At 38.0% G+C, this 12,500-nt stretch overlaps 2 protein-coding genes across 4 annotated transcripts in view; both read right to left on the bottom strand.

Annotated features, from left to right (window-relative positions):
* The window catches only part of LOC137974804 (trace amine-associated receptor 8c-like), an 18,118-nt gene extending 8,291 nt beyond the window's left edge, over positions 1–9,827 (bottom strand). The window contains exon 1 of one of the 3 annotated variants that reach the window (XR_011117505.1): positions 9,474–9,826. The gene's annotated coding sequence lies outside the window, so the exon portion shown is untranslated. Of the gene's footprint in view, positions 1–9,473 lie in introns of all 3 variants that reach the window. The other 2 variants (XM_068821802.1, XM_068821792.1) reach the window with 2 other exon arrangements.
* Positions 9,828–11,541: 1,714 nt separating this feature from the next.
* The window catches only part of LOC138009370 (uncharacterized), a 3,321-nt gene continuing 2,362 nt past the window's right edge, over positions 11,542–12,500 (bottom strand). The window contains exon 2 of the mRNA XM_068856430.1: positions 11,542–12,228. Coding sequence (XP_068712531.1) covers positions 11,542–12,228 — 687 coding nt within the window. The remainder of the gene's footprint in view (positions 12,229–12,500) is intronic.

Raw genomic sequence — 12,500 nt, 5'->3', positions numbered from 1 at the left:
GTTTGAAATCAGGGTTTACCTTCCCCTAGTCGGGCTGCCTTCACAGGCTAAGAGCCCAATCTACCCTGGGCAACTGGTTTAAAGGCGCCAGTGGTTTCGCCTTCGCCCCTTCTCCTGTCGGTGTTACCAATTCCGCCACGCGGAGGCCAGAAGTTGGACTTAGCTGACAGATGCTCTTAGAGTCGCACGCCATTGGGGGCATTTCGAGAGGTTGTGAGAGCCCAGCCTCACAACCCACTCCCCGGCTATAACAGCCTTACGGAACAGTGAGTAAGTCATTGGAAAACCAATTTTGCTATCCAATGGATAGTGATTTATCAAGTGTATAGTGTTATCCACCTTTTGAACAACAGGGGCCAGATATAAACTTCAGTACACCTGTGGTGTGTGCTGTACTCTGCATTTGCTGTTCTTCATTCAAGTCAATGATTTAATTTCCACTCTGTTAGAGGAAGAACATCAACTAGGTTGGCAGGTAATTCTACCATGATCAGGTTATTTACAGGGGCACCCAACGATAATCTTTGGCAAAATATGTGTTCGGGAGAGTCAAACTGTTCTAATAATTTTCAAATGGTTCTACGTTGCCGAACAGCTATAGATTTTTTTAGTTAAACATCAAGATATCTGAACAGATCAAATTCTTCTAGGTGATAAAAACATCTCCTTAGACAGTCTTTATACATTGCAAGGAGCCTAGAAATGGCTCTGAAAGACTTTTGGCTTAATTTGCTGGTTCAACTTGGGTGTCCTTGTATTTAGGGTAGGCCAAAAATGGTAAGTATGGTAGTAGTGGCTGCTAAGTAAAAGGGACTACCAGAGTTTGGTTTGTTCAAAGGTTCAACAAGATGCTGTAATAAAGTAACTGACACGTGACCATAACAGTGGAAAGAAAAGCCTTAGATGGAGGACTCCAAAAATATTACTCAAGGAAGAATTGGATTGTGGCTTCGAATTTAAGCAAGTCTTATAAAGAGGTTCAAGCAAATACAAAACCATTATTTTGAAATAATAGCAGCAGGAACAAAATAATTATCCCCACTGAATAATTTATTGTTTCATTGCGCTTTAGAATGTGCTCTGGAAAGGTTTTGCCAGGCTTGCCAGTTCAACAGGATGACGATTGTAAGTACAGCACAAGTATGAGTTGAATAAAATAAATTGGACGGGCTTGTGTGGAGAACATTTCTCACTTTAACTGCTCAGTAATCACCAGCATAACATAAGTAATATTTCCCACTAAAGAACACATAAATTTGACAAAGTTGTTTGGATGCACACCTGCCCAACTTCAATGATGTGATTTTTTTAAAATATGATTTGTTGAGTCCTTGAAGGAATGTTAAATCTATGAAGGAATATTAAATCGATGAGGTAGTCTTGTAATCTGAAATGACTGCCCGTTATAACATTACGGAATAGACAGAACAGCACTGCGAGTTGCATTGTGAAATGACAGTGTTTGGGAAACAGCAAGTGATTTTCTGAAATACTAAATCCCACAGCAAGATTGCTGACACCAAATATTTGTATTCATAATGTGTTTTTTTTAAATTCTGGTATTCTAAAATAAGTAATATTATTATATGACAAAGCCAGTCGTGGGCAAATCCCAGCACTCTGATTGATTCTTTCTCGGTCAGGGTTTTGCAGTACGGACTGTACGTACGGACCAGTTTCCGCGGGAAACGGTCCAAATCGTGTATTTTTTATTTTGGAGCAAAGCCGGCAAATTCATAATTTGAAACAACTTTATCGGAAACCAAAAACTGCGAAAGGAAACTACCAGAAAAAGCTAAAAAGATTGATTCTATTTTCCGATTCCAAAGATGGATAAAGACTTCAGACAAACATTTTATTATCCTGAAGATCTGGAAAGTGAAACAGGCATCATCGAAAGCGAGGAGGCCATAGACGATTTTATCAGCTAAAAGGAAAGTGCAAACACAAACAAGGAGACGGCAGATATGAGCACTCTTCTCCGGTGTATGTATATAGAAGCTTATATAGTATGAAAATCAGAAAAGTGAAAGCTTCCTTCCGTCCGAGCTTGAACACCTTTTGTCAAAGAAACAATGCCGTATAATAAACAACTTACTAACTTCACTTGCTCGAGCCGTAATGGGGAATATGGGCCTCAGTCGTGGCAGTACGCCCCGACTGAGACCAATATTCCCCAGTACGGCCGCCGCGCTTGGTTAGTAAGCGGTTAATATTGGCCCTCAGTCGTGGCGTTACGGACCGAGTGCAGCGGTATAACCGTCTTCTTGTTTGTGTTTGCACTTTTTTTCTGTTGGTTGATAAAATCGTTTATGGCCTCCCGGCTTTTTCTCGTAGTTTCGCTGTGAAGAATAAAAATATTCGCAAGTTTTTCGCAGTTTTGGTTTCCAATTAAGTTGTTTCAATCATGAATTTGCCGGCTTTGCTCCAAAACAAAAATACATGGCTTGGACCTTTTCCACGGAAACGGTCCGTACCGCAAAATCCCGACCGAGAAAGTACCAATCAGAGCGCTGGGATTGGCATGTAGTAAGCATTGCCATGTAGTAAGCGGTTTACTTATATTACTGTAAGTAAACAGTAATTACATTATGGTCACTTTTCTTTTAACTTTTTTTTTTTACTTTATAATACTAATTATATACACCAAATCTTAAAACCAAATACAGTTACTTCCCAATAGTACGTCATTGGAAAAAAAATCGTATTTTAAAGAGAACTGCACAATACAAGCCCAACGTACAGAGAAATTTCCATCGCAGGATCCGAAAACAACAACCACACACTCAAAATTTTAAAAAGTCCAGCAGCTTAAAAGCAACAACAAAGAGATTATTTTACACAAGGTCTGCCAGAAAAAAGATTGAGGACAGTAACAAAAACACACAACGAAGCAAACAAAATGATACACTGACGAGAAATCTGAAGAGAAATCAAGAAAACAGCGTCCACCTTACACTCAAAAGGATTGATATGAACAACGGCCAAGTCAAACGATAAATAAATATATGCAATTTACACGTCTATGTTCAGTGAATAAAACCTCCTATTCTGGAGGCTATTCGTTGCTTAGTGCGGATAGAAAACGTGATTGATTTTTGATGACTTGCTGATCTCGGAGAGAAAATCCAACAATAACTAACAATTTAACTCGCAAAGTGCTATCACACTTTATTAACACAGATAAAGAAGGTCACACACTTACATTGCAATTTGCCGTTCAGAAATTCAGCAGGGAACTGAGGCGAGTTTCAAATTTTAACTAATCGATAAACTGACACTACCACATGAAAGATCATGTTGAGATTGGTCAATTGGCCAAGTATTGTGCTTTTAGGGTGAACAGAGAGACCAAGTCATGGACCTTGAAACATGGTTCAAAATCCATACAGGCGTCTCTTATTTTGATACAGCGTCCCCCAAAACCATATCAACCCTTAAAATTTTTATGATTTCCGTGATACTCTTTAAAATGGGCAAACATAGCGATTTTCATCGCAGCTTCTTTCAAATTGTAAGTACATGATGGGATTTTACAGTTGTCACTAAACTGATAAAAAAAATTTAGAGTTTACATGGTTTTGGGGGACGCTTTGTCAAACTTAGAGACGTTTGTGTGGATTTTGAACCGTATTTTAAGGTTCAGTGAGAAACTTCAATCTGCCTACAAGAAACAACAAAGTACTAAGACGGCCCTTTTGAAAGTACATGATGACATCTTACGAGCTGTAGACAATGGTGCCACTGTCGTTTTGTTACTGCTCGATTTATCAGCAGCTTTTGACACTGTTAATCACAGTTTACTACTCGACAGATTGAAGATGCGATTTGGTATCAAGGGAAGGGTCCTCGCTTGGTTCAAATCCTACCTAGCTTGTCGGAGTCGATTTGTCTGCGTGAATGGAACCAGTGCCACCAGGTCTGATCTAATCTACGGTGTTCCCCAAGGTTCTGTTCTTGGCCCTATTTTATATCTCTTGTATACGTCCCCTCTTGGTGAGATTATAAGAAGACATAATATGCATTTTCACTTCTACGCTGATGATTCTCAGGTTTATTTTTCCTTCGACTCTGATTCGCCTGTTATTGTGCCCAGAATTGAAGCATGTTTACGTGATATTGCAGCATGGATGTCCCTGAACAAACTTAAACTTAATGGTGACAAGACAGAGATTTTGGTCATTGGATCGCGACATCGTCCAGCCTCTCAGCTCCTCTCTTTCACAGCGGTTGATGGGTCAGCTATAAAACACTCTCAGTTTGCCAGAAAGATAGGTGTAATTTTTGACAATGAACTGAACATGGATCGTCAAGTTACTGCCATCTGTAAATCAGCCTTTTTTCACATTCTTAATATCTCTCGTATTAGGACGTTTTTGTCAGCTGAAAACACCAAAATGTTAGTGCATGCTTTCGTAATGTGTAGATTGGACAACTGTAACTCTCTCTTATACGGACTTCCGAAACACTTAATTCATAGACTTCAGTTAGTTCAGAACTGTGCAGCGCGTCTGATCCTATGTGGTGCTAAACATGAACGTGTAACTCCTTTACTGAGAGAACTACACTGGCTTCCCTTACTGTTAACTCTGAAGCTTTAAATAATTTAAGTCCTAGCTATATTCGTGATCTGTTACAAACTTACAAGCCATCTAGGAGTTTACGATCTTCAACTATGAACTTGTTGGTGACACCTAGATCGAGGTTAAAATTTTATGGTGATCGTGCTTTTTCGGTTTGCGCTCCTAAACTTTGGAATAATCTTCCAGAAAATGTAAAATGTAGTCCAAATCTTACATCTTTTAAAAGCAATCTTAAAACTTTTCTTTTTAAGCGCTATTTTAATTTGTAGTTTAATTTACTTTTTATTTGAATTTATAATTTACTAAGTTACTGCTTTTTAACATTTTATTGTAAAGCGCCTTAGAGCTCTAGAATAGGGCGCTATAGAAATGTATTATTATTATTATTATTATTATTATTATTATTATTATTACTAGTTATAGCTGTCGCTAAAGTGCCAACGAGCCAAGCTTGCGTGATCTGGCGGCTGCAAACATCACGCGGCGTACTCGTGCGGCACTCTCATTGGTTATCGCTACGGTCAACATTTCATCGCTTTGGTCTACATTACAGCTTTTGGTCTACATTACAATTAAATTTGAAGCGCTTCTGAGATTTCGTCCGCCTAAAAATCTTCTCGCGGCTCTATAAGCTGCCGCCTCGCCAGGCGGCAGGCCTGACTCGTTGGCAATTATTATTATTATTATTATTATTATTATTATTATTATTATTATTATTATTATTATTATTATTATTATTATTATTATTATTATTATTATTATTATTATTATTTATAACTTGGTCTCCGTTCACCCATAAAGCATCATACTTGGTCAAATGACCAATCTTAACATGATCTTTCATGTGGTGGTGTCAGTTCATCATCACTTAGTTAAAATTCGAAACTCGCCCCAGTTCCCTGCTGAATTTCGGAACGGCCAATTAGTGAGCAATAGCGTGATTATCGTAAGGTTTTGTGTTTCTTGACTCTTCTTGACCTCTGGTGATGTAGATATTTTAGCATTCCTTTGTTTGCTTGCAAATTAGCCATTGTTGCCTCGTCCTTTAACTTAAAATTGAAAAAATATTTGGTCTGGAACGAGGCAACAACGGCTAATATTTGCTAGCAAACAAAAACTATTTTAAAATGGTGGCCATTTTGGAATGAGGTGTATTTTAATACATCGAAATTGGGCAAGTACGTTCGCGCTAACTGTTTGTGCGCAACGTTACTGCGCAGGTAACGCGACTGTAATATGTCACGCATTACTTCCAGCATTAGTGAAGTTGAGGTTTTATGGACAGTGCCTACTACTGTTATTGCGCATATGTTCTGTGCATCTCCAGATACTCGGGTTTCCTATCGATGATGCTTACTAATGTAGGGATATTTTTGCTCGGTTTAAAACTATGCAGAGAGAGTAGATCTTAGTAAGTACTGTCTTTTTTTAAAATGTTCTATTACCCTACGAACTTAAGTTCAAAATGAATGCATGTTTTTGAAGTTATTTTCCTTTACTTTCGTGAAAACAGAGCAGAATTGTATTTTCGTCCTTGTCCGTTTGAATAGCGCGGACCTGCGAGGAAACAGCCAGCGATTAAATTTCAGAAAAACCACACTCCAGAAGATGAGCATAACGGGAATGGAGAGATATTATACAAAACACTAACCAAATGAAGACGACGTCTGCTTGAAACTTCGTTGCTATGCTCGAAAAAGTTTTTTGTTAAATAAAAACCTTCCATCCCTTCATCGATCGGTCCTGTCTTGGGTTCCAGTGGTTCCCCGATAGGTCACGCAAAAACGTGACAAATAAAATTTTTCATGGATTTTACTCGTTTAGATCATCGGTGACCCCTATTTTTTAATCATGAATCACTTACTTTACTTGCTATCTACAAATATGATAAAATGAAAAAATTTGCACCGTAAGAAGTTATCTTTTTTTAATTTTCTTTTCTCGGGCCATCGAATTCCGGAAGTGGTTGCAACGGGTAGAGCTTACGAAAACGCTCGTCGATGATGAACTCTACTTTTTACGACATCCCTAATGGCAAGCAATTATCTAAAAACCCCACCCCTAAAAACCTATGCACGGAAACCTTCACTCTAACAGTTTATTTTTATGATTTTCGATGGATGAGCAGACGAGGCTACATCTCGTTCTTATGACCGATATATCGAAATTAAGGCCAAAAAGTTGCTCAAAAGTTTCTAAAGAAAGCAAAAACTTTTTTTGGTTTCTCTCTTCTTTTATTTGGTCTGATGCAAAAATATGCAATCTGTACAACAAAAGTAACATTTCTAAGAATTTTGGGCAATTTTGCGTTGTAACCAGCGTCGCTAAATAAATTTGTTCGTTCGTCGTTTCTTTTCTTCACATCTACAATACCTGGTCTTTTTTTCGGCGATTTCAAGAGAGCGCAAAATGCAAAGATATGTTTAATATGTTTCTGGGATGCAATGTGCTTCATAACAGAGCTTTTTTTCTGACACAGGTACAGTTTCCTTGCATGCGTCACATCTGGGTTTACACGACACTTCAGTAAAATGCTCTCCTTTGAACTGATTTAATCTGTTCCAATTGCAAGCACTCACATTTGGATCGGCTGTGCCGCGGACATTTCGAACTGCTCCTTTTTCGTAGGAAATTCACAAATTGTCTACTGAAACATTGTAAAATATGAAAGCATGGCCAATTAAAGCAATAAAAGCTGCTCCGATATCTAGAAAACTAGAAATTGCTCAGAATGCAAAAACTTGATCGAAACAAAAAAAAAGTTGCTCGAATACGAAAAGTTGCCGAGCAACTTGTGCCAAGCCCTATCCGCCATTACTAACTTTAAGATCTTGAGAGGGCTTGATCGAGGAGAAAATGACGTCAAAGGCTCACTTTTAAGCAAAGTGGTGTATAATACAGAGCGTACACGTGGATTATGGATATTGCTCAATGATCTTTTCGCAAATCCGAGCATTTTGTTTGCTTTGGGGTTACTGAATGTATATGTCAGTGCAATGCAATGCGTATGTATGCCGCAGAATTAATACTAATTATGCAGCACGAGAGGTTTGGGGCTTTCAGAATTTTTAACTCTCGTTTTGCACATAAAAATAAGTTACATTCACACGGTGGAACTTAAAGTTAGTGTGCCCTTGACGCCACTTTTCCCTGGATCCAACCCTCTGAAGTCCAGTCGGTCAGTTTTGAACGCGAGCAATGGCTGGCCGTGAAATCCAAAACTTGCACTCAAATAATTAAACATCATTGGCTTTGGATAACAATCAAAGTTCAAAATTTTGCCAGACAGGTGTTAAGTGAACACACTTCTAAAATCTGCAGAAAAAAAGGAAGTGATTTTTTTTTTAATCACCGAGGCACTTTATTAACAACTGAAAAATCGCTTGGCATTCCGTTGGAACATATAGTAACTTTGGTTTGCATAAAAAGAAAAATTTGACATGCGATTCAGAATGCAGAGAAATAATGCTATTTAAATGTTATTTTTTCGATTTCTATTTTATTAATCTTTCAAATAACATATTAACTTGGTTATCGTGTTTTAGAAGCGGCCGACACCTTGTTCTCTATAAATATTATTCATAAGTTATCACATCTGTAGAAAAGACTGTTTTCCTGCTCTGGAAGCATAACCTGTTTTTAAAAAATTCCAACTAAGATTAATTGGTATTCAAAACAGAAATATTTCGACGGCCGCGCAATTTTTTTCATCTTTGAACAAATTTACTCATGCTTATTTAGTCCAGATTGCACTCGAAATCATGTGATTACCTTTTTCATTATTCAGTTAGTATTAATTAAATATTCAACTGTTAATTGTTTTGTCCAACTATTAATATTTACACATAAAAATAAGAAACCTGTAAAGCTTCACATTATATCATTGTCCCCGAAACCCAGAGGCCAAAACCCGAGGAGACAACCTGGAAGTCCCCGCGTAAAAAATTGGTAGATATAGTAAGGGGAATCAATCTCGATTTGTTCGACCGCGCTCTCAAGGTGGTATCGATATAATTGCTTAAACGGGCGTGCAAGTGGTATTGGTATTGTTCTACACGACTGAGTTGTTTTAGGAGTCACGAAGTAGGAACTCGCACGGAGAACCAGAGTCCTGTTCGGGTTAGCGATTGAAAAATCAACAATTGAAGCAGATCTGATGCAAATGGAGTATCCTGGCTCAGAAATTGATTATCAGAAACAGGGGCGACGGACGAAACAGGGTCGAACGGGCGACTTGTTCAGCATATAATTTAAACTCAACTGCCTTTCATACTATCTTAGGCGGGGGCAGATATTAACTATTATCTCTTCTTTGGGCTAGATTAAACCCAATTAATTTACAGGTATAGAAACGTATTTTGACCAACTTCAACGGAAATTAGATGATGTCTCACATTTACTATGATTTATTTAGGAAGCGATTCCAATTGCGAAGAAGCTGACAGTGTTTTCCAAATAAATCCGCGTCTTTTGTTAGTGTTTTTGTTTTAAAATCCGCCCTACACTATCAATTGTGGATCTCTAATGACTTTAACGCTCTCTAGCGATTCAAAACCCCCCTTTCCACGCGAAATCGTCGTAAACTAAGGAACTTCGAAATACACACGACCGTTTCTGGATATGAGATACATACATACACAAGGCTCAATCGTAAAGGGATTTTTCAGTGTTATATGACTGGATGAAACCCTTGGGACTATATTTATAAACCAAAATTCATATGGTGTACCTTGAATGAACGAATTTTAATCATATTCCGGCTCTGACAGAATATTATCGCTTCTACGACTGACAGAGCTCTTTGTGTAGTCAAGCCGAACAATAAACATTTTGAAAAATACAGTTACCCACTTATATTCCATTCAGAATCTGAGCGGATAAAAGACATACCTCTTGATACAAGTTGACTTCCAGCGCTACGTGGTCATCATGCAGTAAATTACCTTTTTTACATCAGATTAGTAAATGAAATTAACGTCCTCAGTAACCTGTTCAAACATGTGCAGATCGGACTCCACTTGAATGAAATAAATAGCCTACCGAAATTGAACAGCCAAGTACGGTTCGAAAAGAAACAAAGGTACAGGATCAAGTCCAAGTCACTGCTTTCACTCTCCCAAATTAGCAATCGTAATTAACAATCGTAATGTCGCAAATTGATGAAACGTGCCTTTAGTTTGGTCTGTTGATTTTCATGGCCAAAGGGCAGGCAATCAACTTCAAGCTTAGCTTGGGGTACTTGTCCAATATCACTGAACTTCCAGCTTCTGTAAAGTGCAGATGACGTATATTTATTTCTTTACTTATTTTTTTTTATTTTTTTTTATAAGAAAGTTGAGGCTGAGAACCATAATTAAAACGTTCCTCAGGCTGAGAGTCGCTTTTATTTTGCTCATTTGTATTTTATATAAAAGAATAAAATAAAGGTAAATAAATGTAAATTTCGTACCCAGATCTCTTGTGGCGAGCGAAGGCGAGATCTGGTCAAATCCGATTTGCACACGTGATGGACTGTCAGGAATGTGACAGGCGATGAAAGAGCGCATGCCCTAAATAAGTTCTCGAAATGGCAGCCGTCTCCCATGCCGATTTCAATAGAGCGGTGAAATTTTCCCTAGCAAAACGCGGAACGCCCGATATATATTTAAAACCAAAACAGTTGGAGGCGTTAAAAGCCGTTGTGCAGCAAAAGCGAGATGTGTTAGCCGTCCTTCCAACAGGATACGGCAAGTCTGTAATTTATCAGCTTGTACCAAATATGTGCAACTTCTTGTTTCAAGGCGGAAATTATTGCTCGATTGCAATTATTGTGCCGCCATTGACCGCTTTGATGATGGATCAAGTTGAGAAAATAAAGATGCAAGGACAGTCGACAGCAATTATCCAAGCTGAATGTTTGGAGGCGGATAATTATTTGAATGATCGAGAGATAAATGTACATGGTGATTCTGTGGAAAATGTGTTACGTGGACGTGTCAGCATCTTGTTTTCTCATCCTGAAGTGCTTGTCAGCAAAAAAAAATGCAGGGAAATTTTGCTATCGGATGTGTATCAAAAAAACGTAGTCTGTGTTGTGGCCGACGAAGCGCACTGCATCGTGGATTGGTTAGTATATGTTTTTTGGCAATTCATTCGTGATTTAATTGATACCTTGTGCTGCACCTCGGCTTTCCTCGGCTCTCATTGGGCTCAAACATGTCATCAGTTTAGACATATTTGTATAAAGAGCAATATATTGTCTTTACTCTGGAAATTGTTTCTTTATTTACGTGTCCTGTACTTGACGTGAACGATAATGTGATTTTGGTACATGTATTTTACAAAAACGTGCATCACATAATGCAAATTTCCCAAGCACTTCACTATCATGACGACTCAGTCTGGTACTTATAGTCTTAAATGTTCTTGGTGTGAGTTTCTGAGTGATCAACACATGCAATACAAATGACAAGTTTCTTTTTCCGTAAAAGCACTGGAAACAAAATTCTAAGTATGCACATTGAGCAAATTTTAGTACAATCCATGTCATGTACATGTACTCGCTACATATAACACATTGCAGAAATGAATATATTAGCGGTTTCTCGTGCCACAATTGTGTCAGGATGTTTTTTTTTGTCGATAGGGGATATGATTTTAGGCCAGATTATGGGAAGCTGGATACCATTGCTTCTATATTCCCAAGTAAGCCTTTTATTGCTTTGACTGCAACAGCACCAGTGGCATATCAAGACGCAATTATAGAAAAGTTCGCCATGCAAAATCCATTGAGAGTTCTTGAGAAACCAAATCGATCCTATATATTTTACGACATAAGGCAGAGACCTCCAGCTATCAAAAAGAGCAATGAAGAGCAATTTGAAAAACTCATTAATGGCTTTGGATGCCAGTTGAAAGAACTGAAGAACAACTTTCCCTTAACCATTATTTACACTTCCCTCCATCTCTGTGGTTTTGGTTACAATTTGCTTGAACAGCAACTTGGTGATGACCAATATTTTCCTCCTGGGTGCAAGCATGTTCCCACTAACAGATTGTTTGCACAATTTCCAGAACCATCATTTGTGGCACCTGACTTCTGCCACACTCTATTTAGAGTTTCTTCTATTTCACAAAGGATGTCAACCATGTCTGCAAGCTTCTTTTCATCCTCAAAATGCATTGGCATAGGAAATAAAGACGTCTTGTCATTCATTGCAAGACTTTGATGATGATGGATTTGTTTAGGACACACTTTGCTTAGAAACTTGAACATGTCCTGATCAAAGAACTCCTGAAATACTCTACAGAAGAGAATGCGAGATGACTTCCGGATCAGTAATTGCTCTCCATCTGACATGAGATAATTCTCATTTGGAAAGTTTTTAATGTCTCCTATGGGCCTAGTATTGTCCAGCAATGACACATCCACCCTTTCTGAAACCACCATAGACATGAACCAATTGTGCATTTTGTTTCGGTTGTCCATGCGCATGTCCTTGACATTGGTCTTGATATTCAGGTTATCTATAACCATGTGACATTTTCTTTTGTTTCTTATGAGATCCAAAAGGCCATCACTGTAGTGCCCTCCAATCAAATCCAGAATATTCAGCATTGATTGATGTGAAAGTGAAATTCCAGCCTTCTGGAATCGATCATACAACTAGAAATAGCAGATAAACCGGTCTTTAGTAACAAATACAAAGATGACCTTGAAAGGTTATGCAACGAAAAACATAATGTTAAAAGATCTATATTCAGTTTGTTATCAATGATTTTCACAAGGTTTCAATCAAAAGTAATGATTTCAAACGGTGTCTTATACCTTTAGTAAAAACATCAAAATCTGATGTATCATTTAACATGTGAATGTTAAAGTAATCTCTTTAGTATTACCAAAACCCCATCAACTTTTAGAGAATTGGATTGTGCAAC

This window comes from Montipora foliosa, chromosome 1, assembly GCF_036669935.1.
Source record: "Montipora foliosa isolate CH-2021 chromosome 1, ASM3666993v2, whole genome shotgun sequence".
NCBI classification, from domain to species: Eukaryota; Metazoa; Cnidaria; class Anthozoa; order Scleractinia; family Acroporidae; genus Montipora; species Montipora foliosa.
The sequence above is the reverse complement of the archived record's forward strand: the minus strand, read 5'-3'. Positions and strand labels throughout refer to the sequence as shown.